The following is a 27,598-nucleotide window of genomic DNA, read 5'->3' as shown; positions in this document are numbered from 1 at the left end:
AGTCAGGCAGTGACATGAGAGCAGAAAGGACCCTGTCATTGGCATCCAATATTTACCCACACACAGTTGACTATCAGGGTCCTGTGGATCATACTGTTATCTTCCAAGGGTCATTTAGGGCTTTCAGTAGACACTGATAAAGCTAGAGTACGTTATAATGGTCATTTATTTTACTTATGGGTTGCTGTTTGCATACTTTGCTCTGCCTGGAATCTTACTTGGGGATTTGGCTTTCCGATGTCCAAGTTGTACCGCGGAACGTCTAGCTGCATGTCCCAAAGTCACAGCAGCTTGTACAGAAATAGTGAGAGAGCCTGGCTGCGGCTGCTGTCCACTGTGTGCCAGGCTGGAGGGGGAACTTTGCGGTGTCTATACGCCAAGGTGCTCCAGCAGCCTGAGGTGCTACCCGAGCACAGACTCTGAAATACCTTTGCAACAGCTCATTGACGGTTTAGGACGATGTGGACAAAAAGTAGACATGGATGTCACAACAAGTCTGTACCACCAGGCTACAAATGGTGAGTTCTTTGAAAAGTGTTGAAAGGTTGGAGTAATCAAACATTTTTACATTAACAATGGATCAAATGACAATGTGCTATGTGAAAGGTGTCATTAATTTTGATTCTACAGCTACCATCAGCTCTAATGAGCATTTTAGCCTATTTCAGCTTATTGTTTTGGTTTCACAGCCTACACTTTAACTGTTTTGATCTGTTCTCACTGCTCTCATCAATATTGATTTTAGCAACAACATGCAGTTATTTTCAGAACAAAAAAAGCTCAGATACACCCAATGTATGCTAATAACAAAGGCTAGCAACTAAACATTTTTCAATGTATCATAGTTCTAAGAACTCATAGTTCTCATAGTTCTAAGAACTATCAGTTCTTATCAGTTCAAAGAATGCTGTTTTGAGGGACTTTTCGTAGCTCCCATTTCAGAGTACTCTCCCAGCATGAGTGATGTAAGTATACAGTGATTGGTCAAACTCATAAGCCTATGCAGGACTGGCAACCACCCTTTTTAAAAACCTGTTAGCCACGTGAACAACAGACAACACAAACAGCTTGTAACAAACAAAAGTGGAATAAAAACCCGGACAGATGACAAAGCACAACCACTGAGTCGAAGAACGATAGCCTAAACTAAAATCAGAAAAGGTACTTTCGTAATGTGTGCTTTTGTTTATACGATTGTGGCATGTAACTGAGTTGTTTATTTGTTATTATACTATTAAAAAGCTTGTTGAACTTAGTGAGCCTCAAGTAGAGAAAGTAAATGAATGAATGCAGCTTTAGGTCTTTGTAGTGGTTGTAATGCACAATGAAAAGTTGGGTGCAGGCAGATCCAGGGTTCTTTGACTTAACCTTTACTGTTAGTTATAAGATTCAGAATCACAACACTTATCTGGTAAGATATTTTGTTATTTGTGAGTTCTAATGGCTGTATTGTCACCTACCTTTGGTAGCTTTTAGTGCTTTTAACATTTTAGTACTTTATAATCTTTTATTTATTCTTATAAATTCATTTTACAAGTTTTATTCTGTCTGTTTTAAATGTGTGCACATATTATGATATTGCCTTGTATTTTTCCATTGCCATTTAAACATGCTGTATAAATAAACTTGACATGACTTGGCTGAAGTAAACTGAAGTAAACAGCATGACAGCCTGAGTAAACGGTTTAAAGTTCAAATCAACCACTCCAGCTTTGTCTTGTGTGAGCACATTTCATATCCACTTACAATTATGATGGCATACAGTGGTGCAGGAATGAGTCCTGAAGACCGGGAACGAGTTAGCATTTTTGTCCTTCGGGTTCCCTCGTCTCAAAGTTAATGGGTATTTTGAATGAGTTTTTGTTTGTTTATGCCTAAAATAGGGTCTGTGGTTAACAGAAGCCTGAGAGATTTCAACGTTTTGTTCTACGACATAAATTACATCAGTAAATACCTAGCATGTGAATTTCCAAAGCTTCTATGTGTCTTTAAAAAGACGGTTGGCTAAATGAGAACATTAAACATCATTACATTACATTACAATAAATGCAAACAATCATGAAGTTACAACTCCGAAACAGCAAGAATCTTGCAAGTACATTATCTTCAAATAGTTACAATCCTTTAAGTGCAGAACAATAGCTTCAAATAAGCTAAACCAATGTAAGTGCAGCAAACAGAAACGATATAATTGAAGCAGATTCGGGCAGCTACTGGTAACCAGTGCATTATGGTGGTGATGTGAAGTCATGCGACCGTCGTGTCGTCTGTCTATAGCTTAAGGTTACCTTTCATTTCTGCCGATTGCATTCACGCTTCAAAAATCATAAAAGTGGTGTTAATATGTGGAAATTAAGCTGCTGAACAAAATGACTAATCATCATAAACGTTTGTATGGCACAAAACTTATTTTCAGAAATAATCAAACACCCAATGAACAAAATCTCATTGGATTTTAGTCGGGGAACCAGTTCGATGCTAACATCCGGGTTGGCATATAGAAATACATCCTCGCTGCACCACTCTATGAGGGGATCAGAATCAGAAATCCTTTATTTTATTTTACGTTGTTACAGCAAAGAGCAAGAGAGTAAAGTGACGAGTACACATGCAGTGCTTTAAAATAGCTAACGGTTTTATATGTTTAATTTACCTCCAAAATCTACTCATCTGCTCAGAAACACAATCTTCTGTTCCAGTCGGGGTCATGATGCAAGTACATCATTGTGGTTTTTCAAAGGATCTTCTGTCTAAACTGGAAATTACATACAGATAATAAACTTCACGTTTAAGCACACAGACCTAAGTAATGACTAGCAGGTTTTGTAAATCCAAAAGCAATTTCTTGACTGTATGAGAAACATTGTTACTGCTTTCACTGAGCTTGTAAAATGCTTAAATCCTTTGATAAAATGATGAGCACCAAAGGGCTACGCAAAACACTCACATCCTGTTGCTTTCTTTGGGAGTGGAAGCAATTGATAAATTCTTTAAAATGCAGCCCTTGTTTTTGGTAAATGTTACTTTATTAGGGCGTTAATTTATGGCTCATGATACAGTACTTTAATACAAAGCCTTCCAGAATTCATCAGGGAACGTAACATAATATTCTGAATGTGTGCCAGCATCACCAAGCTAGCTAGTTTTGACCTGTCATCATACCTGGGCACAATTTTAAAACAGTTACCTTAAAGTAAAGTCGTAGAGTCTGTACACTGACTCAAAACAACATTTTCACCGCAGGAATCTTTTAATGTCTGAAAAACCACATCTACATCAAATGTATTTAGAATCCTGTGGGGATGTAGACATGTCAAGTTTTTCTCTCCCACATTACGGTATGTAAGGACAAAGGTTCACTATTGATTTGTGACAATGAATGTTGACACATGCAATATGTTTGGCAGGCAGTGGCAGGCCCACATCTGTGAGCGCAAACAAGCAGTATCCCTCCGATGAACCCGTATTATGTCTGTAATCCAAATATCCTCAGAGCTCTCCCATTGGGAGTGTCTTCTTTTGATAGGATGTTTTTTATAGTACTCGATGGAGGCAATACACATACAAATAAATAAAAACTTACAAACAGATTGCATTTTGGAACTTGTACCATGCTGTAAATATGGAAGACACACAACAAAGACATCCTTCAGAAGGGTGTTAGGAAAGTTGCAGATATCCATGGTAACAGGAAAGGGTGTTTCAGTATTTCACAATTCAATTACATTTTTATTCTTGGGGTCACGATTTGATTTAAAACTATTCCAGATTCTAAAAGTGATTCTGGATTTAGTACGTAAGGGTGCTAGCATCAGGATGTGGTCCAGTCCGCTCTGCACTAATAAAGGTGCTGTGGCAAATGATATCATGAAAGCAGATTAAAGTGTGTATAAGATTACAGAGTTGTTATACTTTAAATAATTATATCAACTGATTGCAATAATGTAAACATGTAATGTCACAAATCAACACTTTTTACTTTTTAGTAACGCTTTTTAGTATTACTCAATTCTCAGTGAATTCCAGAATAATAAACTTATTAAATCAATAGAAAATACTGCCTGCTACATACATACATGTGTTACGTTTAGGCTAACTGCCTTTATATTTCTCAGAGACCTGCCAATATCATAAATAAATTGTACATAAAATAACACTGTAAACTGGGATTTTTTGGGATTTTTCAACAAATTGCACAATAATGTTTCAAACTACTTTGGATTACTGTCCATCAGAACCAGTATCAAGTTTATTTTGTAGAAACATTTAAAACATACATTTTAAGAATCGATTAAATAATCTTAGAATCTCGATTCTTACATGAATCGATTTCCCCCCACCGCTAGCAACAGGTACAACCTAATATCAATCAATCTCTTTTCCCATATAATCATGTATCGTCATCTCTCTGAGGAACGTATTTGATAAGTTCTTGCACTGAAATATTTTCAGACAATAAAAGTTATTTTGTTTTTTTAAGTAGTACTACTCTTCCAGGTTTTCTTGGGAGAGGGTTGTCAAAACAAACCCAATCCCAGTCCCTGTAACTTTAGCTGAACATGATGGACTTGTCTGTGCTCTCTGCTGTGATTTACCGTCTTTGGTGTTCAAACCAGTTAGAACACATAAAGGAGAAGTTGAAAATGAGCATCAGATCAGACTGTGGTTTTCCCTCAGTTCACTGTGTTATGTTTGGCTTTTCAAGCCTGAGCAACTGCTAGCTATCAGATGTCAACATCTGTCTCCTTTGTCCCCATTAAATTGCACATTGTGGGGCGTTTTCTGTAGTTGGTTGAGATTATATTCTCACTCCTAAATAACCACACTGCTGTTCACTTGAGAGAACAGACTTGCACTTTTAGGCATTTTGTTATAGTTATTTGGTGTGATTGTTTGAGTTCAAATGGCTGTATTGTCTTTGGTTGCTTTTAGTGCTTTTAATATTTTAGTGCTTTATAACCTTATAATCTCACAAGTTTTTATTTTGTCTCTGTTTTAGATTTGTGCACATATTATGATAGATATATAGATATAGATATATGGATATAGATATATGGATAGATGGATGGATGGATAGATAGATAGATAGATAGATAGATAGATAGATAGATAGATAGATAGATAGATAGATAGATAGATAGATAGATAGATAGATAGATAGATAGATAGATAGATAGATAGATAGATAGATATATGGATAGATATATGGATAGATGGATGGATGGATGGATGGATAGATAGATATAACTTAATTTATGCCGGGAAATTGTTGTGCAACAGTTGCAATACACAGTAGGAAACAATATAAGATTTACAAAACTACAAAAAACAATGTATACAAATATATATATATATATATATATATATATATATATATATATATATATATATATATATAACAATTTAAGAATAATATGAGATGAGGTAAGGTGCAATATTCATAAATCACAAGATAAAAAATACCAAATCAAACTAAGTATGAAGAGGGAAAGGAGAGAGAGAGAGAGAGAGAGAGAGAGAGAGAGAGAGAGAGAGAGAAAGAGAGAGAGAGAGAGAGAGAGAGAGAGAGAGAGAGAGAGAGAGAGAGAGAGAGAGAGAGAGAGAGAGAGTGAGAGATGAACTAAACTGAAGTAAACAGCATGACAGCCTGAACAAACGGTCTAAAGTTCAAATCAACCACTCCAGCTTTGTCTGGTGTGAGCACCCTTCATATCCACTTACAATTCTGATGGTGCAGGAATGAGTCCTGAAGACCAGGAACGAGTTAGCATTTGTGCACTTCCGGTTCCCTCATCTCAAAGTCAATGAGTTTTTTGAATGAGTTTTTTAGGTGCCTGAAAAAAAGATCTGTGGTTAACACAAGGTTAGGAGATTGTAACGTTTTGTTCTACGACATAAATTGCGTCAGTAAATACCATGCTTGTGAATTTCCAAAGACAACACAGATGATTTAAATCCATGGTTTGAATTCTACCAATACCAAAAGCATGAAATAATAGAAATGGCTCATCATCTTCAGTGTTTCCACTTGAACTATGTTTGCAATGGGAGTTGACTTGGAAATGTTCTCTCCGTCATGGTCCAGAAAGGTGAAAGTGTGTGTATGAGCTTTAGTCTCCAACTGAATCAACATAGCTCACTGGAGATATCCATTAGCATGTCAACATGTACTGCATTGCAGGGATGGTCTGTTGAGCAACGCATACTCTTTGTTCAGGACAACTCTGTGTTCACTTGCTTTAAAAGCTGAAACCCAATACTTCTATTCCACAACATTATGTTGAATCCTCTACCTATTTGTGAGGGGAGAGTTGCTCTGGAGGCATAAATATTCATAGTGATTGGGTTGAAATGCATCAGGCAGAATCAAATCTAGCTCCCACTTGAAAAACAAGCAAAAAATAAAAGTAGGTCTGTCAATACCACAATATCTTAAAAGCATTCTGCATAAACAAATAGTCCACTGTTCCTACATTAGTAGAATATAATTGCACTTGAAGCAGTTTAAATGATGGATATTGGACTCTGATTGCTATTCATCCTGGTGGTTTCTACTTAATGTCACTGACAGAACCTCGTCAAAATGGAAACACAGATTGTTTTAAATAGTATATCCCATTACACTCCAAACCAGGCATGGTGAATAACATTACTGTAGCAAAACAAGAAATGCTTCTAACAAAAACTCAAAGAAAAGTGCAATAATAAACATTTTGCATAGCAGACATTTTGACCGTTTAGATGCTACAGTATGGTCTTTTCCTTAGGTCCAACCACTATGTGACAATACAAAGATATGTGTGCATATTTTTTATATCTAAACTTCACAGAGCTCAATAGGAAAGCAGTTTGCACTTTCCTAGTGCACCTCTCTGTCTGCTTCTCTCTTCTTACTTTGCTTGTGTTGTCTGTGGTCCAAGACTGCCCTTGTTACCCTGCAGGTGATCCTCTGCTGAGACTTGCTCATTTGCACTGTCAGGTCTTTAATTACTCTATGCAGATGTGTATGCACACAGTATGTGTGTCAGCACACTTCCACAGGAAAAGATGAAGCCACAAAAGATCACTTTGGGTGGAGCTGCATGTTGATTCCTGCAGTTCTGAGAAAACTCCCCCTCAGGTGTTAATAGGAAGCCACGTCTCCTTCGTGCTAAAGTTAAAACAGTTCAAGTTGAGCAGTTACATGTTGCATCATATGATTACGACATTAATAACATAGAATTTACTATCACAACAAACTAGGTACATTTACTTAAGTACTTGTATGCTACTTTATACTCCACTACATTTCAGAATTAAATATTTGTTATTTTTCAGATTAAGATACACAAAAAACATATAATCAATGTATCAGTAATGCGACGTTATATATTAAACTACCCAACAGTATAATTACAATTAGCTCCTTCTAGATGAAGGTGGCACACATAAGCAGTGGGACGAGACAACCATATACACCAAATCAGGTGGCTGCAGCACTTACTGTTGTGGAGTAATAAGAGCAACAGTCGTTGATCTCGTACCCTAACCCTAAAAACCAAACGAGTCTGCTGCTCTGGTCCTGCTGGACACCGGGAAGCCTTTTTGACATTTTGCTGGATTCATCCATACTCTGTCTTTTTGAACATAATTTCTGTCAAATGTTGTATTTGTACTATGTTGTTTATCCTGTACACATGTCATCTATTGCACGTCTGTCCGTCCTGGGAGAGGGATCCCTCCTCAGTTGCTCTCCCTGAGGTTTCTTCCATTTTCCCCCTTTAATTGTGGGGTTTCTTTTAGGAAGTTTTTCCTTGTGCGATGCGAGGGTCTAAGGACAGAGGGTGTCGTAACCTGTACAGTCTGTAAAGCACACTGAGACAAATGTATAATTTGTGATATTGGGCTATACAAATAAATTTGATTTGATTTGATTTAATTTCATAAGAGGAGTGCATTTGACAATTTTTTGTTTCCCCTAACGAGCCAGTGCCTGGACAATACTCGCTGCGTGAAAGACCTGGGTTAGAATGACTGCTACTAGTTTTGATCCCACTGCGTGCATCCCTTCCTGAAAAATAATTTCATCCGCACCGAAGTCAGTGTTAACCGTCAACATTTCTAAATGTTATATTTTACTTTGATATTCTTATGTAGTGGTTATTTGCATAAAAACTACTAATTTCAAATGAGTGTATTTTTATTTAAAGGGGACATATTGTCATTGTCAGGTTTATACGTATATGCACTTGTATTTTGGGTTTGTAGTGGAACATGTTTACATGCTTTAATGTTCTCACACTGTCACTTTAACTTCATTCATAACGTTGACATTTGAAAAATATTATTATTCTCTGTAGCCTTATTGTTTGTTTTAGTCCAAAAGTCAAAATCTATTGAAAAAAGATAGATGCAATCATTTCCAATATTCTTATAACTGTTTGCTCTCCTGCAAGAATAGAATGGAAATCTACCACACGAAATGAGCTCCCCCTGGTATAGTTCGCACACTGATGTTGATGGTAAAAAGCAAATATTTTGTAAGAGAAACCCACCTTGATCTAAGAGTGCACTTATTGTCTTTTAAGCATGAAGAACACTGTAGGATCTCCAATTGGTAACAGTTTCCCCTTAAAACTACAAAGGCAACTTCATTTGGTTTGGATGACACACGCGGCCACATGGACTCATAGCAACATCAAGAGTTGAAAGAACTAGCTAACCTTAAAAGGTTTGAAAGAGATCTCTGGCAAGGCAAAACCTTCTTCATTATTCAATTGCTTTTTGTCTGTTTGCCAGCTGTAAAGAGTTTGAAGTGGCCAAGCCTTGAGAGGAACCATTTGCACTGACAAAGGTTTGAAGTACTATAAGGTCACTTTCTTCCACAGTTAAGTAATCGAGACATAGTTTCACTGTATACAATAACAGGGCAAATACATTAATGCTAAGCAACTCTGGAAAGACATTACTCATTCTGTGAGAGAACTGTGAAAGCATTGCTCAAAAGCAATACCCAAAGTCAACAGCTCGAGACAGGTAGTTTCTATGGCACTGAAGACAGAATCAACAACACAGTATTTAGATGACAGCTGTTGGCTAAAGATGTGTTTTAGTTTTTTCTCTCTCCCTGGAACATGCTGTCAGGAGTTCTTATAAGTACACAACTATAGCAATAAGTTTGGATTTTAGTTCTGTAGTTGCATCTCAGTTAGCTTGAGTGTGGCGTACTAACAACTACCAGGGGAAAGGAAAACTATATCACTTTTCACCATGCATTTTTGTGTGCTTTACTTTTAGAGCAACAGACTTAAATTAAATAATTAAATCAAGCTCTCTTTAATATATGTAATGTGTTCTGCATAAGCTCTCACTTTTGTTTGTGAATCAGCTATAAGTTAATTGATGACTTTTGGCAATTGCTCTGTCGTGAATATAATTTGACTTCCTTAAACATTAAGGTTTTGTTTGTGGCCACACAGCTTTAACTGTTTGCTTTTGGTAAGTGTTACCTATCTAATTTGATTATCAGATTGGAAAGAATTCCCTGTGTGGCTTGAGGCACATAACAATTTATAAAGATGTTATAATCTGCGGTCAATTTGGATTTCTTCTCAAATATTGAAGGGATTTCCATGAAATGTGGGGCAAACATTCTTGGTCCACAGAGGAGGGAACCTATCAATTTTATAGGGCTCCCTGTTCATACTCTGACTTTTCCTGTAGCACCACCATGAGGATGATTTGTTTGTTTGTTAGTGTCCTGAGAACTATATAATTAATTGCCATTACATTGGTATAGAATCTATACTAATGTCATGGCAATTAATTCTATATGTAACAATTTGCTTGTTCTTTAGTGTCCTGTCTCTGTGTCCTGTTGTTATATGTCTAGTGGTACTTCCTGTCTGTGTCCTTACCCTCCTCCTCTGATTGTTAATGTGTTCCTCTTGTGTCCATTTACTCTGCCCTTGTGTTTCTGCCTTTGTTTTGTTACTTTATATTTTGTTTGCTTCGGCTTTGTTTTCAATAAAGCTTGTGTTTTTGTTAAAGTCATCGTCCAGTGTACTGCATTTGGGTCCTCACCTTCACCCATCGTGACACTATATGGATTCATCTCTGGGACACTTGAATATCTATACTATAGATATTCAAGTGTCCCAGAGATGAATCCTTACAGCTTTGGTTTATCTGCTAAATTTACATATAGCCAACACCAGCAGGTCAAAGTTCCCATTCATAAATGGAAATGGAAGATTTGAAACCGATCAACTTTTTAATCATCACACATGTATACAAAGAACGAGATCGCGTGTACAAGCGGCCAAAATCGGTTTTCTCAGGTTGGCCTCTCCCTTAGAGATAGGGTAAGAAGCTCAGCCATCCATGAGAGACTCAGAGTAGAGCCGCTGCTCCTTTACGTTGAAAGGAGCCAGTTGAGGTGGTTCGGGCATCTAGTAAGGATGCCACCTGGGCGCCTCCCTAGGGAGGTGTTCCAGGCACATCCAGCTGGGAGGAGACCCTGGGCAAGACCCAGGACTCGGTGAAGAGATTATATCTCCTCACTGGCCTGGAAACGCTTCGGGATCCTCCAGTCGGAGCTGTCGGAGCTGGCGGATGTGGGCCGGAAAAGGGAAGTTTGGGGTTCCTTACTAGAGCTGCTGCCCCCGTGACCTGATAAGCGGTAGATGATGGATGGATGGTGATGGAGGGTGGTGATGCCTAGTGGTCTAGTGGTACGCCTTCCAAACAAAATACTAGAAGGTCGGGAGTTCAATACCAGGCTGTCACCAGAATACCCCTGAGCAAGGTACCTAACCCTGAGCTGCTCCAGGGAGACTATCCCTGTACTTAGTTCAATGTAAGACCCTCTGGATATGAGTGACCTGTAATGTAATAATGTAATGTAATGGATGGATGGACATGTATACAGCACAGAACGTACAGTGACATTTAGACTCATGCATTTAACCCATCCTAGTATTAGGAGCAGTGGGCAGCTGCTACACAGTGCCCGGGGAGCAGTGTGGGTGTCCTCAGGCAAATTGGCATCTCTCAAAGTACCAGTCCACACTCCATACTGGCGACCCTCTGATTCCAAAGCCCAGTCCCTACGGACTGAGCTCCTGGCACCCAGTAGTATAACTCAACATCTACTGCATGAGTTGACACAAAATGTGATAGAAACCTTAATGGCTCCCAGACAATGTGTCTTAATAACTTTTGTTGCCATTATGTATTTGCAGAACCCACTGACTCTGAAACAACCTACGGAAGCCACTGACTTGCTTGTAAAACATGTACATTTGTAGAAATGTGTGAGAAACACCTATAGAAACATAATTTAATGTATTTGTTCTCTTAGCAATCTTTCTTCATTTCAAAAATATCAAACACGTACTTCAGATATAATGTGGTGGTGAGGAATCTTTATCTACCGTAGCCATCATTACCACTGCCAAGTTGAAAGACTTGTTAAAAAAAATGCAGCAAGCTCTTTGAACTTGACTGACAGGCTTAGGAGGAGTAAGTTGCTCCTAATACTAGGATGGGTTAAATGTCACTGTGTGCCGTGCTGTGTACATGTGTGACGATAACAAAGGAATCAAGTCCTCCATTTCCATGAATTTACTCTAATGGATTTTTCTCCTGCGACAAACACAGTGTATGAACTCTCTGACTTCAAAGCTATGCTTCAAAGTACAGTACAATATTTGTCTTTCAAATGGAGTAGAGTAAAAGTAATGCGTTTCCAAAATAATCAATATTCAAGTAAAGCACACACTCACTCATATGCCTGGCAGAGCGTGCAGCGAAATGTGCACACTGCACAGACACGCGGGGACACGCACAACAACGTTTCAGAAGGTGTAAGCATTTGTAAGGAGCTCTGAAGATTCACTGGGGGGCCTTTCCCTCTCAGGCGTGATTTACAATCTCAGAGCTCTACTCATGTTTTTATAGCGCTAATTACAGAAACACACACACACACTCTCACACGTACACACACAAAGCCTCTGGCAGGTAGATTAGGTAGCAAAAGAACTCCTTACTCAGCATGTAAAGCCTTAATCAAAAGTGCTTCCTCGCGAGTCTGGACTCACCACCAATAACTAGCAGACAAGCTCAGCTCTTTAATTCAGTCACCGCTTTCCGTTGAAATGTGTCAGAGCATCTCAGATCATGTCTGTGATGACTGTGCTGATAAATGTCCATACAGCGTTCACCCCTGCTTGTATTTGTGTTCTACTTTCATTGTGGTCTCAGTTTTAGAACTGGCATTCTGTATTAATTTGCCGTTCCTCTTTGTGTCTGTTCTGAATTAACTTATTAGCTTGTTGTTTGTGTTTTGTCTCTCCTGTCTCCGACAAATGACGAACATACTTTGGTATAACATCAGCAGGAAACACACTCTGAGTGAACCCAGTGCTCAAAGGAGACATGGGGAAACTGCTCCATGAACCCTGCGTCACACGTCTAAACGGTCTGGATGTAGCACTGTGCTGTTTCACAGACAAGTCCTTGGCGGGCCTGTTCACACTGTGAACTGCCATAGTAATTACAGCCATTGTAATGCCTGACTGTCCAGTATAGAATTAGTGACATGAGGTATGAGGGACACAGGATGCCTTGAGGACAGATAATGACTTTGTCTTCTAATTCCAGGATTAAGATGACTTGTAAAAAGGCCTGTTATTAGAAATGTTGGCATTTAATAGCAGCTTGTGATTAAATAATGGATACATGTAGATGAATGAGATTGAGTGTTTTAGAAAGCAGCAGAGATGGTGAGGCAGTTACGTGGCGTACGGAGGCTTGAGATGTGTGTGTGTGTGTGTGTGTGTGTGTGTGTGTGTGTGTGTGTGTGTGTGTGTGTGTAACATCTGTTAACTATATACCTAAAAGACAGGATACTTTCATGCTCAAATAATTGACTCAGTAGAAGCATTTCTGAGAACCTCCAAAGTATTAAATGTTACACTGGGATTAAAACCAGAAAGTAAACCAAAAGGTTGAATTAGCTTTGAATAGAATTGTTGAAGAAGGCCTTGGCAGAGTCTATGTACAGATGCTGAAGATTAACTGTAGTTTCTAAATAGGTTTGTGTGTTTGTTTGGTTGTAGAGGTGCATGGGACTGAAAATCCGCTCACCAAAAGACCTTCCATGGATGCTTGGTTTTGGCAGGAGTCCGCCAGGAAACAACACCTGAATGAACGCAAAACCAAGATGAAGACGAATCAACTAGAGGACCCTCGAATCCAGAAAGTCCTACAGGTCAGAACTTCTACTATCTTTTAGTCACAATTCAGAATTGACTTCTTTGCAACATATTATTATGTTTTAGGTTCTGTTTGTTGGTCAGTTTGTCAGCAGGATTACAGAAACACTACTGGGCCGATTTTCATAAAACTTTGTGGAAGGGTGTAGCTTGGGCCAAGGAACAACCCTTTCAATTTTGACGCGGAACTGGATCACAGTACTGTGATTTGTAAGTGGTCTTCTCTTATTCTGAAAAGAAATATAATAATAATACCAGGACCATTTATGAGCGTGAAGTCTTGTTAGATATTATAAATCTTACACGCAAAACTTTTCCAACTCTTTGTAACCTCACCCTTATTTGCTTGTTATACAGGCACAGTAGCACAGACTGAAGGAAAATTCCAACAAAACAAAATGTGATGCGGTGTAATTTTGCATGAACGTTTTCATGACTATTTTCTCCCTAAAATGTTTATTTTTCACCAAAGCAACTTATACTGTGTGTAAAAGTGCAGTGAAATGTGTGCCTATCAATAGCAAGCAGTGACAAACGGTCAACAATGTGCTGTGTGAGCAACATTGCCTGGTACAGTAGTGCCCTCCTCTGGGCACTCTTTCACTCAAAAAAACATACGCACGTGCACAGACACATTTATTTTTATCTTACAGTCACTCCCTGGGGGACTTGTCCTGACCTAAATCATAACAACCACATAAGCACAACTCTGACCCTAACTTAACCCTCCCTTTAACAAAAAAACAACTTTATCCCTTAACCTTTACCTTAACTGGTGTGGAGATAAGTCCCTATAACGTGACTGTAAACAGAACAACATGATTTTAGCTTTCATAGAACTGTTATGTGAAAATTAACTTGTACATTCAATTGTTTTCCAAGAATGTGAGACTAGTTTCTGTATAGCGATAACTATTCCAAACAAGAAAAGAACATGCAACAACAACTTGATATTGTGGTAATAATGAAGTTATACGAAATGCTATTTTGGAAACGTTGTAGGTATTAAGCTTACATATATATATATATATACTGTTACTTCCTCAGCAAATGCAGACCTGGTGTTTGAAACTGACGTGTTGTTGTCTTTCCACTTGTACAATACTTGTAGCATTACATCTGTGCACGTATCGATGCATTGATGAAGTAGAAGCCACATTAGCTGCATTGACAAAGAGACTGTCTATTATTGTTCTAATAATTGCTCTTAATGAGCATCTTCATGATGAAAAGTAATATTGTTTTTCTCTCTACACTGGAATGCGTTTTGGCAGTTTAATGGAGTCCACAGATTACAGCCCGTCCCCCCCGTCCCGTCCCCCCAGTCCCCCCCTATTCTTTAACACTCACTCAACATTTCACAGTGTCAAATGCAGCTCCACGAAAAAATAATAACAGTTCCTGGAATAGCCTTAATGGGGTGGCGAACAAACACAGATATTCTTTCTGTTTCATGCAAATGAGCTTGGGCCCTGGGGGCTACGCTTGTGGAGGCCCATATATGTCTCAACATGGCAAACAATTATGTGCATTTGCTAATTTTCTCCCTCACTTAACTCACTCGCTTGCAGCTAAACAAAACAAAATAAAACAAAAAATGATGAGTGGGAGGGTTCAAAACAATTTTGGATATCATTAGAAGCAATACAAGAGAGAATGCAGTAAAAGGAGCGGTGCAGCTGGGCAGGGGGAGGAACTTCAGACAGCTGGTGTCAAGCATGGATGCACTTGGTTGTGGTTGTTCTTGTGAGGTCAAATACTGTACACAAAACACATGCGTCACTGTCAGCTGGGCTCGTGTCACATTGTTTACCTTTATTCCTTGTATATATTTGGTTTAAATTAAAAGTCTCCATTTTATCACATTCATAATATTGTTTTCACACAGGGATTTGTTTTTCCTAATCTTTGGCCTCATTAAACCTATTTTGATCAATGAAAAAAACTGATATATGATGATATGCTTAACAAATTATGGAGACAAAATATTCTCATGGTAATAAAGTGAAAGTAAATGAGAAATTGAAACAGAAAACCTTAAAGAAGAACACCACTGATTTTACACACATTACCGATCTTAGGGAGTATACCACGAATATGCGAATACAGTTAAATGAAGCCTTTCGTGGCTCCAGAGGGAGTCTGGGTTAGAAAGCTCCTCGTCTCTGCCTGAGGCTCGAGGCTACATTAGCCTCCACTAACATAACTACCCAAATCTCTGACCGAACTCTTGAGGTCAAGTTGCATTATGGATAATATGAGCGAGCGGTTTCGACAGGGAAGATCGTATGGAATAAAATAGACAATATTTCTGATTCTGCTGCATCGATTTTGATGCTTTTTCGAGTCGGATAATGTTATAGAAGTGCAATTAATGCAAAATAAATATTAGATTTCAGTGCAATATTAAGGAATTTCTTTAGCTGAAGTAATTTGGTCTTTTTGCTGTGTCTTTAAGTATCGTGTGTTTTCTTTACTCTGAATATCTCATCACTTTTTAAAAGAGAGGTTTGGATTTTTTTTAAGTGTGTCTTGACAATACTGACAACACATATATACGTTCAAACGTTTTTTGGTGTCTGAAATCATTCCTCCTCCTCATACTGGCCATGAAGCAATCACCCATTCATTTCAATGAGGAACGGGGCATTACGTTTCCGCTGCTAGTCCTGCATGAACTCCCCCTTGAGTTCAATCTGGTGTGACTGAACACAGTGAGTGCAAGGTCAATGATATTAGTTAGAGGCAATACTGTAAAGTGTTTTACAAGCTTTGGAAGAATGCTGTCGCCTCAGGGCCACGCTAGCTCCCGTAGTTTACGCTTACAACTAAACCGATGCTGTTTCATGTCCCAGCTGCAGTTTGCCAGCACATTTTTGAGCACAGTCTACTAACTGGTCTGACCACACCATAGCAAGACTACACTGTAAAATTGCATTTAGACTGGATTTCACCATAAAACTTTACCTGTGTGGTGTGGCAAACCGCTGGCATTTAAACATGAACTCTGTGAGCAAGTTCAGAAGAAGTACATATTTGTCAGCAGTCTGAGTGAAATAAATCCACTAACTTACACCCGACCTCAGAACCCATCAGACAATGATAAGCCTCTGGGGGCAAAGGCACATTTTTGGGGTCTGGGTTGGAAAGGTTACCTTTAGAAATGTTATTTACCTAGTTATTACATTTCATTGTTTTTTGATTACTTTTAAACATACATTTAAAGCAGGCAGTGTAAACCTCACAACAGGACTCAACTCTGATTACTTTGTAATCACCAACATCACCAAGCAACTGGAGACGCGACAGTGGAGATGGAGTTAAGTGAAGATTGTATAGCTGCAGTCATATGCAGATATCTGTCTATAGAAGTTAAATAAAAAGCTAAACTAACGTCAGCCAAGGTTTTCTGCCTCTTTTGCTCTCTACACGGACTGTTTCCTTGCATTAAACCAAAGCTTGTTCAATACTACTCGAATACAAACGAAAATCAGAAGCTTCCGATATAAAAATCTTGTTGTACAGATTCTGCAGTCATATGCAGATATCTGTTTATAGAGACACGCGTACACCTGACTCCCACTCAACAAGGAAACTGTGTTTGGAGACACAGAGAAAAGACTGTAACTTAGAATAAAACCCTCTTGATTTGGCTAGTTCAGCCTACGGCCTCATATTAGCTTTAGCTCAACCTTTCAATGCATTGTTGCTTTGAATGAGGACTGTTGAGTTTGTTTCCTGTTTCTCACAGTGTATGAAGAGATTTCTTCAAGCCAGCACTGCAAAGAAGGAATAATTACAGCAGCGTATAACTCTTTAAACGCATTTATGACATGTGAGTATTGTGTGACATAAAAAGGCCTGAACCTTTCCTTTAAAATATGAGAGCTGGAAGACTGTACGGTACATGTACTGAGGTGTGGCTTTATGTGGGCCTTCATTATGAGAGAGAGAGAGAGAGAGAAGGAATCAAAGACTGTAGGAGAAAGTGTGAAACAGAGAGCCAGAGAGAAAAAAAGAAGAAAGCAAGAAGGAGAGTACTTTTCATCCATATGTTCAGATGTCTGATAAGGTTCATGGCAGGCTGCACCTCCTCCTGCCCTTCTCTCTCATCTTCATGCCAACTAATCATAAGACTGGACCGCTTTGATCCCACAGGCAGCCTGATACACCCTGTGTGTTACAGTAAAGTGTGTGTCTATATACGTGCATGTACATGTGGATACTATACATGGTGTGCACATACATGCAACAAGAACTGTATTTATGTAGGTGTATGAACATGTGACTGCTCAGGTCTGCATGTGTGTGTGTCTGTGTGTGTGTGTGTGTGTGTGTGTATGTTTGTGTGTGGCCGCGGCCACCTGCTGAGCAGTCTAGCCTCTCATGTTTCACTCCACCAGAGTCACATCAATAATATTGGCTGAACTTTCTGCTAGCCTAACTGCACCTCATAAAAATGTTACCTATAAATGTGTGTATTTGTGACATTTTTACAAGACAGACAGAAGTATTTTATTTCTCCATTCTTTTTCTTGGACAGAGCACATTCCTTGGCCTCACACTTATGTCAAACATATACCTACTCTATTTCTTGTCTTCTGGTGGTTCTATTTAATTGAACTGAAGTTTTTTCTGTAAATGTATTTGCACGTCTCCTTTGTGCTTCTGCTAAATTGTTTGTCATTGATAGTATTAATAATTGTCTCCTTGCTTGTCCTTTCAGAGCGCCTGTCAGCAGGAGCTGGACAAGGTCTTAGAGGAGATCTCCAAAATGACCTCTCAGGATAACAGAGGCCCGCTGGAGAACCTGTACGGGCTCAAATTTCCAAACTGTGACAGACATGGACTGTACAACCTCAAACAGGTGAGCTATGGAGGGAGCACTGGTCTCACATCTCTCATTGTGAACCTTGTGGCTGGTTTCTGTGTCACACCTACCTACGCTATTGAATCTTCACATATGAACAAACTTTCTTTGGGAGTATTCTCATATTGGAAGCTACCAAGCGTTATTAGACTGTTATGGCGGCTTCAGCATTGAAAAACTTGGCAAACATGGCAAAGGGCAAGATATAAAGACAAAACACTAATGACATCATTGTACATCATAGTCAACCAATTGGGGAACGCTCTTCAGGTAAAAACGTACTTACTTAAACTCAATTAGGCACTGAGAACACATTGTTCAAACACTGTTATAGAACTAAAAACTTCAATATGTTTGAAAATCTTTTTTGAATAAAAAAGAAATGCAACCAGTGGAGTTACAGTACAGGGTGACCAACCAAACAAGACCTTTTCAACACATTTCTACAAATAAAAAACACCTGAATATAGTAAATAACAAGCAATGTGTGAAATGAAGAGGTTTACAAGAATGTCTTATTAGGACCATTGGGAGACAGGGACAAGGGTTCATTAGAAGCCTCTACTTTATCGGTACAAGTGTATCTTAGTGCACTTTTATTATTTTATTATGCCAAGCATTTTTACAACAAGCAGCTACAGGACATGGTCCACATGGTGTCAGCAATTGTGTGCCTATACCTACAGTATAGTATATAAACCTTGACATACTTTGCCTTTAGCCTTTTGTCTAATGAACATTTGTGGCATATGGGCGATTACCTAAGCCCCCAGAATCACCACATGTTGAGGCCCCGTCCTGAAGAGTGACCCTGTGTGTAGATCTAGTTTTAAGGGAGGAACAGTGCCAATAGGGGCCCACAGCTCACTGTTGCCCCAGAGCCTTTAGATTGGGGGCCATGCCCATTTGAGTCTATCCTTTCCTTTAGTGAAGCTGCGGATCCACTCTGGACTACATGTACAGTGGGAGTGTGTGTACACACAAGCACTGTTCTGTAACCATCTAAAAACGACAGTTATAATCTAGAACGTCTTGTGTAAAAGTACGAAGGTATGCAATATGTACTATCCCAAATGTAAATAATTTTCCAAAAGAGTTTTGATATCAAAAAACACATTCGACGGCATCTCCTAAATGTGCCGATCACCATTATTTCAACTCCATAGCATAAGAGATGCTTTTCAGTTTCACAGCCTTTTATTACCTGTTGTCTTTTTGTTCGTACACTAATATAGATATGGTGTTTGAAATGAATACATTTTTCCAATAATGAAAAGTACCTCAAAGTTGCCAGTAGGCAAAATGCTACATCAGTCCGCAGCAATTGTATCTGTCTTCGACACGTTTGTTCAAAATAAATGAAAAGAAGCGTACCGTAATGCTTCTTCCTCATACTGTGCCGAACTCACGCTAAACAGTGACTCTTAAACCCTGTGTACGAACCGACACGTGACTTCTGTGTACTGTTACACCCCTATAGTTAATATAAGCATCATTTAAACACACACATGTAGTTCAGAGACACCAGACTACAGTATGTCAGGCAGAATATTAGTATAAACAGTGTCTCAGTAATAGGGTGACAGACTGTTGTGTGACTGAATTTGCCACCTGATACTGTATCTTACTCCACTTTGCTTATCATTTATTCAAACTCCATTGCTCAGCTCAGATTCTGGTCGCATTAAATTAAGTCTTCAGTGATCTAATTAGTCATATTACCATCGAAATGCACGGCAGGAAACGGCTGCTGTCCATAGGGTGGAGACATTCAAGAATGTCACAACACTGGCCACGCCTCAATCAGTGATGTCACAGCAGGTGTTTTCCATCCACTGTCAAAGGCAAAACACCTGCTGTGACATCACTCATTGAGGTATTGGGCAGAGTTGTGACATGTTTGTGAGTTTCAGCCCACAGAGAGCAGGGCAGAATCACTTGTCTGCTCTGCGGGATTCACCGGTGACTTACTGTTTCAGGGTGAACACCAGCATGACGTCAGGTTTTAAAGTGGTTCTATTATTCACTGACTTTGATTATTTAAAATGCTTCTGTTGTGATTAGTATGTGTGCCTACATATGTTTAGTTTGGTGTCATTTATGTTCTGTTCGTTGCTTTTCTCCCTCTCTTTTACCTTTTCCCTCACTAACACACACACACACACACACACACACACACACACACACACACACACACACACACACACACACACACATACACACATGTGTGTGGAGATGTTGTCACCATGAATGAGGCAACAGCTTCTGAGCTCAAGGTTACAAGGCAATAAAACAGTTTGGCGTACTTCATGGGAAGACTTTTGTTAAGCCGAGGAACGAACTGTGCTTCCGACTAGGGGTTTGAATTTGAATTCTGCTTATCCATAGAAATCAGACACAGGAGGACAAACAAGGTCACATATCCAGTGTTTTCTTACGAGGATAGTAGAGCAGAAAAGAAGATTTGAATAGGCGCCACAGTTTCCTAAAGCAGGGCTCTCAACCACTCAGCCAATTTTCATCACTGGTCACAAACAACAGCATTGTTTCGGACCGGAGTCCTCGGTTCCCAGGGAGGAACACTGTACCTCCTCAACACTCGGCTCCCTTTGGAGTTGTCCCTCCTTGTCGCGGGGTAATTACTGTAACTGTCACTTTTTTTGTTCTTTCTCATCGAAGGAAGAAAATGGAAAGTCTTTTCTTTCCCCCTAGCTCTTCATTCTTTTGGCCGTCCCCTCCGCTGCTGCCCCGTGTGCGCGGCGTAAACTGTGTCCACTTCAATTACGACCTCATTTCTGAGTAGAGGGGGGCTCTGCGGGGGGGCCGGTCCACTGGCATGCCGCTGTGTGTGTGTGTGTGTGTGCGTCTGTGATGGCATGTGTGGCTGTGCATGTGTTGTGGGTTGTGAGTAGGGGGCATGACCTGAGGATGGGCTGTTATTGGGTGAGTGTCGTCCCACCCAAACCATAGCCCTCACTCTCATCCAATGGCCCCCCGCCACCAGAACACACACACACACACACACACACACACACACACACACATACACACACACACACACACATCTCAAGCCTCCGTACGCCATGCTTCATTAACGCACCCCCTACTTCCCACTGTGCATCCTTACCCCTCCCTCTTTTTTCCAGTGTTTTCCAACTTGTCTAGTTTGTGTTTTTCTTCCTTCTTTCCAGTGCAACATGTCCACCCACGGCCAGCGGGGCGAGTGCTGGTGCGTTAACCCCTTAACCGGGGTCCAGATTCCAGCAACGCCTAGAGTCAGAGGGGATCCCAACTGTGACGAGTTTCAGGAGGAGCTCAGAGTGATGCCCACTACAGCAGCATCTCACTAGCACAGTGGCTGTGTTTGATGGGGGCATGATCCCATGAATAGGTTTATTCTATCGACATGTAAAGAAGTCGCTATATATGAAGGCTGTCTCTTTATTAAATGTACACTAGCTTTAAAGTTAAAGTATTAACTAAACAAATAAAAGGCCAAATGCCGTATTTTGCACTGTTAGCAAAAGAGAAAAATGATTCATGTATCCAGCTCGTGATTCCTACACCTTTTAGGTTAAACTTTATAAGCATATACGTACAGTAGGTCCTTTATTATTTGCATTCAAAGGACTTATATGCTTTCTAGTAACTGTCATGATTTTGTATTTCTTTTTAGGGTGACAATGTAACGTCTGTCCTGAAAAAAACCTTTATGTTTATCTAATCTGCAATGCCATTGTTAGATGTAAATAAGTTGACCTGAATTGTAAACATGATTTGTGTAATTGTATGTGTAAAACATAAATGTAATTAACTATTTCTTAAAAACAATGGATCCTTAGCTGCCTCGGTCAGCGGATACTGGTGCCAGATTTGATGCTTCGCTAATGAACTTGTACTTTAAAGCAGACAATCCTCTCGTGTACTTAAGCTGAGGTTAAAGACTTACAGGTGCTCCTTGAAATCCTTTGACATATCAAAGATATGTATGCACAATCTAGAACTCATGTCACTGGCAACATGTTGTGTAACCTTGTTTTCCATAAGTGAATACTTTGCAAGCAGGTAATTAAAAGTGTTATTGCTGTTGGGCATTTCACTGACTGCATCTTGTAAAATGTCCCTGTTGATGCACCGACTTTGCTTCCTACAATTAGCTGTAAAATAATTAAATTCAACTTTGCTCTGACAATCTTAACTAAAGATGTAAAAACGTTTATGAATCTACACCCATCAGTCTGGTTAGCTGCAGAGAGAAGTTGTTGTGTGTCAGCAGTTTAGAAAAATGTAAAAACGCTGAAAACTGCTGTGCGGCATTACTACTCACTACGATGTGTGTGTGTGCGTGTGTGTGTGTGTGTGTGTGTGTGTGTGTGTGTGTGTGTGTGTGTGTGTGTGTGTGTGTGTTGCTGGGGTTACTAATGAAGTGTTGACATGGGGAGGGATTAGGATGGGGGGCTGACAAATGTGATACTAAGTGGGTAAAGGTGTCTATGAATAAACCAACCCATGTACGCAAAAGCACGCAGGGACACACACACACATATTTGTGCTGCAGATCATATGATCATGGTCTAAAGATGGATAAGGGACAGAGGGAAGTAGAGGTGCTATTAATGATTCTGAATGCCCCTGACAAAACTGGATTTCGGGACTATCGTGACAATGTGTCTCAGTATTGTCTCACTTTTACAGGCTGTGCTGGAACAGTCCTGCCATCCGTGGGCTGGAAGCAATCCACTGTTATTGTCCCTTTGACAGTCAAGCACATCATCATGCGTGATGAATGACATGGAATGTTTTTTTAAATTATTTCAAAATCTATAATCGATTGCAGCCACTTAAAAAAAAAAACACACAGTAAGTCGATTATTCAGCAGATGTAGCATAATCAGAAAGTTGTGTTATGTATTACTGTTGCGATTATAGAAGTATTTGCAACGGCTTGCATGTGACTTATGACAATATTTTCGTAACCTATTGACGTGTGGACAGGTCCTTGTTAAGTTAAAGTGATTCTCATGGACATGATGATTCTCTAAATGTTAGAGTTTAAAAGGAAGGTTGTATAGATATAATTTTACAAATATTTTTTTGTTTGTGTAAATCACTGATATTAGTTGGAAGGAGCAAGAGCTCTAAAGGCCTATAGTGGATTAGAAAGTGTTGCCGGTATACAGATATTGACCTTGATAATTAAAAGCTGAAATATTGATATTGTGTTAGTAATACACATATGATAGCACCGTGTAGGCGAAGGTTAGGCCTTGTGGCTTTCTTGTTTGTCAATTTAACTGGTTGTCTTTGTGTACTTGTTCTTTTTGTATGCTTTTGTACAGTTACCGCCTCCCTAAGCTTGTATTTTGAGTGCAATTATTTGCCAAAAAAAGAGACAAAACGCACGACAAACAAAGTTAAAGATGGATGTTACTTTTTTTTTTTTTTAACAAATATCACGATAATATCGAAAGCCCTATTTAAAATATATATATGCACGTGAATGTATGTTTCGGGTCAAAGTGACTGACGGTTTGGATCTTCTCAAGTCAAATTTAATGCAGTGTTCACATGCCATATGTAGGTAAAATAGTAATGTGTCCCTCTTGTCCTTCCTCTCCACGGTGAAATTACCTTCCTAACAAGAGAAATGCAAAGTCTTTGTTTCATTCTTAATCAAGAAGATATGTTCCAAATGTAAGGTCTCTGTAGTGCCAAACTGCCTCTGTGTTTCCAGTATTTCCTTGCTGAGCAGGCAGAGATCCATCCTAGTAGTCACATGCAAGGGCACGACTGGCAAATCAAAGATTTACACAACTAAAAGTCGCCTTAAAGTAGCTTCAGCGGATGCTTGGAATGCATTTTTGCCTTTTAGTGTGTAGTCCAATTAGGAAGGGATTGACCCATAGCTCTTTACATGTTCATATAGCATGAGTATTGTATTAAAGCACACTTGAAAAACAATCTAATAAAAAGGTCTGGTAATTCTGTCTCCATCCATATAAAAAAGATAATGTCTGATAGATTGCATTGACTCATTGAGATGTATTATTGCACAGGCAACCGTTAGGACATATGTAAAGCTTTTATATGTTATAAAGTCTAAGTAGATTTTATGTAAGGCTTTCAAAAGTCCCCATTGATCCCCAAACAAAAGTCACCATTGATTTACGATCAAATGATTCAAGACTTGGGTGTAAAGAATGACTTCTTTGAAGTTCTGCCCAAAAGTGTATCATATGAGACCACTCCTGACTGGCTTTGGCCTTGTAACCTTATACATGTGCTAGTGTGCCAGTTAGCTGAGCACCAGTCCCAGAAACACTCTTTCAACTACAGCTTTACAGCTTTGTTCTGCTTTTGTGACACGCTAGCTATTTCTTTTTCTTATTTCTTTTTATTTTGTCTTATTAATGCTGGGTTTTTTGGCAACAAGTTTGCTTAAAAGAATTTGACAGCTTGGCTTGGTGTCACACATGGATCTCGGGCGTCCTCGGGTTGTTCAGCACATTTAATGGTAGTTTGAAGCTGGCCTTTTCTGAAAACAAATCAAAACAAGTGTCTTTTGTTTTGGGTTTGATAGATCCGGCACAATGGGCTGAGGAGGGTAGTTTAGCAGTGGGAATAAGAGTGGGGGGTGAGTATGTGTGTGATGGCGTGATTGTGTCTGTGTGTGTATGTGTATGTGCAAAAGCACATGTGCGTGTATTGGCCTGGAGAGCCTAAGATCTGCCCTACTTTCAGGCTAGTATTTCTTTTGTTAGCATTCAACAACTTCCCTTGATATGTTGATGGTGGGTCTGCGTCTAAGACTCACGGAAGCTGTACTTGTTGAATGTTAACAAAATAATTGTTGTTTTATCTTTGTTAAAATGACATGGTGCTCCAATGTTAGCAGGAAGTACAACAGCGGAGACATTTAACTGTGAATATGGACAAAGGTGCCAAGTGTTATGTTTCAGCTTCGAAGACTGATACAAAAAAAAACATATGCAGTGTAACAGAGGCTTGTGGAATCTGGAGGTTTGGGAACTTAATCTCAAAGAGAAAATTGAACCAGAATCGTTTTATAATCTGTAATGGACTTTTAAAATGGCAGTCTAAGTTAGTTTACAACCTGTCGGACCACATACGTTTGTACGCTTGCACACAGAGATAGAACAACTGTACTTAAATGACCCTGTTATAACCTGTAACCTCTTTGTTTTTAGCACGCTCCCCTTGGATGTATAACCTTTGCATGGAGTTATGTAAGCAGAAGGGTTGCAGAGTGTTAGCTTCTTTGACTGCCCTGTAGTCTAATGACTGTGGGTCATTCTCCTGACAGGATACAAGGACCTATTCTTTACAGGCTAAAATCTTTTTTTTTCCAAGCACAATTACATTGTTGTCATACTATGTTTCTACAGGAAAAACAACATTCAATAACTATATTTAAAAGTAACGTAATACACCATGGTTACACTGTAGTAGCAGTACTGAGGGGAAACCACTTGATAAGGAACATGGCTCAAAAGTGAATCCTAACCTGAGAGTTTGTTTACGACCTGTCGGACCACATGTGTGTAGTCCAGTCAGACCTATTTATATCGATGTAGCTACTTTCTGAGATCTCAGCAATGACTTTTTGTCAGTACAAAGTTAATAGAATATCAGAGTGCTGATTTAAATTGCCCAAATCTCTCATGACACGTTTTTAATATAAAGCATATTATTTTACCAGACTATTGGTTGAATACACGACTCCCTTGTCTGAGATTGTGCAATGCATGGCAGCCAGAACGGGAGCATTATAGCTGTGACTTCTTTTATGTTTGTAGGATGTCAAATCTTAATCTCCAACTTGGTTTACTTAACATGCAGTTGTGGTTCTCACAGTCACATCCGATCCACGCTGAAGAACCCTCCATTTGGGATTCCGGGTCTAAGTCCATCTTTGATGAAAGGGCTTGGATAAAAACTTGCAGACACTTGTCTGCCGTCTACTACCACCGGCATTGGAGGATTCCACCGCTAAGTCATGTGATTTACTCCCAAGCACTGTACATTCTTTCAAATCTCCTTTCATCTCCATCCTAGTGATGAAAAGAACCACTATTACCTCTTTAAGAGATAGTATTAAACAAGAGCACAAGCGGTGATTTGCAAAGATCCCAATTATGCAGTGTAAACATCTGCATGCCATTTGTACGCTGATGTCTTTAATTGTTTCTAAAAGTCACATTTAATGATATGAGCCACAGGCAAATCGATGCACAAGCAAGTGAAAGCATCCCCAAAGCTATTGCTTGTGATTTTACAGCCCTGAGCTCTATTTGTTTAGTCACGTTAATGCATTTACAGAAATGCAGAGGGGTGAAACCTTTAAGATTTGAGCAGCACAGAAATGCTCGGCGGGGTAGTTGGACCGGGTTTGGGATGGAGTGAGGTGCGTGAGTTGATGTCAGATGTAGCCATCCGACGTTGTTGGCCTAATTATGTAATAAAAGGGGTATAAATGCTTTGAAGTCCTAAGTGCAGTTGTCAGTTTCTTTGAAGGCAAATAGTAATTGTCATGTTCACTGCCTCGCAAATCAAATCTTCTACACATGTTTCCTCCTCCCCTCTGTGCCCTCCCTTCTGCACGTACGCACACAGACACACCACAACAACCTTTACGGCAGCCCTGATCTGCTGCTGTATAGGAACTGCTGGGCCCTCCACCCTTCCATGCCCTGCTTCAGTCATCCACATCTGGAGTTGGTCAAAGTCTTGAGCTCCCCAGGAAAAGTCTTTGGTGGCCCCCCAAAAAGAAACGTCCTATTCTGTCACATCCTGAAATCCATGTGGAATGAACAATGACCAGAAATTCCCCTGTGGAGAAGTGAACACAGATTGTTAGATCTCTTCTTATTTATGACGGCAAATTAAAAGAACAATGGGGGGGTCAACAAATTTTCTGAGATTAAAGTTGTAAATTTACAGATATTTTTTGGGATATTCTCTGTGATTAAAATGATACATTCATGAAAGGAAAACTCACAAATGTACAAGAAAATTATTTGAATTTTCTCCTCGATCGTAGTCATAAATAAGCGAGAAAAATAAAATCTGAAAAACTGTGTGTTTGTGTGAAGGAAACACATTGCTTTACTTTGATGCAAAGTTGGATCAACTTCATCACAATGTCAGAGAATATTCAAGTTTTGTCTCATAGATTTGTGAGTTTCTTCTTGGAATATTACCCCTTCCCCTGTCTCCATAATTCCCTTCTCTTAAACCTACAATGGTCGTTTTATGCCGTTTTAAATATGTGGTTTTGTGAGTGTGGATATCAACATTGCTTCACCTTAGACTTACTATATCATCAATAACTTTAATTACCAGACATTCTACAGCTTTTCTGCCTCACAGATTTTGTCCACACCTTGAGTCTTTGTGTGCACTTTTAGCTGCATGTGTATGTCTTTATGAATGGACGTGCCTCAGAGGAGTC

The 27,598-nt window shown here is 39.4% G+C and overlaps 1 protein-coding gene across 1 annotated transcript; it reads left to right on the top strand.

The window, feature by feature from the left end:
• The first annotated feature begins 124 nt into the window (after positions 1-124).
• Positions 125-21,774, top strand: igfbp2b (insulin-like growth factor binding protein 2b). The gene is made up of 4 exons (XM_029459198.1): positions 125-518; positions 13,101-13,252; positions 17,983-18,123; positions 21,318-21,774. The coding sequence occupies exons 1-4, from the start codon at positions 158-160 to the stop codon at positions 21,474-21,476; spliced, it is 813 nt and encodes a 270-aa protein (XP_029315058.1). The 5' UTR covers positions 125-157; the 3' UTR covers positions 21,477-21,774.
• The last annotated feature ends 5,824 nt before the right edge of the window (positions 21,775-27,598 follow it).

Source organism: Cottoperca gobio, chromosome 21 (genome assembly GCF_900634415.1).
Source record: "Cottoperca gobio chromosome 21, fCotGob3.1, whole genome shotgun sequence".
Classification (NCBI taxonomy): domain Eukaryota; kingdom Metazoa; phylum Chordata; class Actinopteri; order Perciformes; family Bovichtidae; genus Cottoperca; species Cottoperca gobio.
This window is presented reverse-complemented; position numbering and strand designations above follow the sequence as displayed.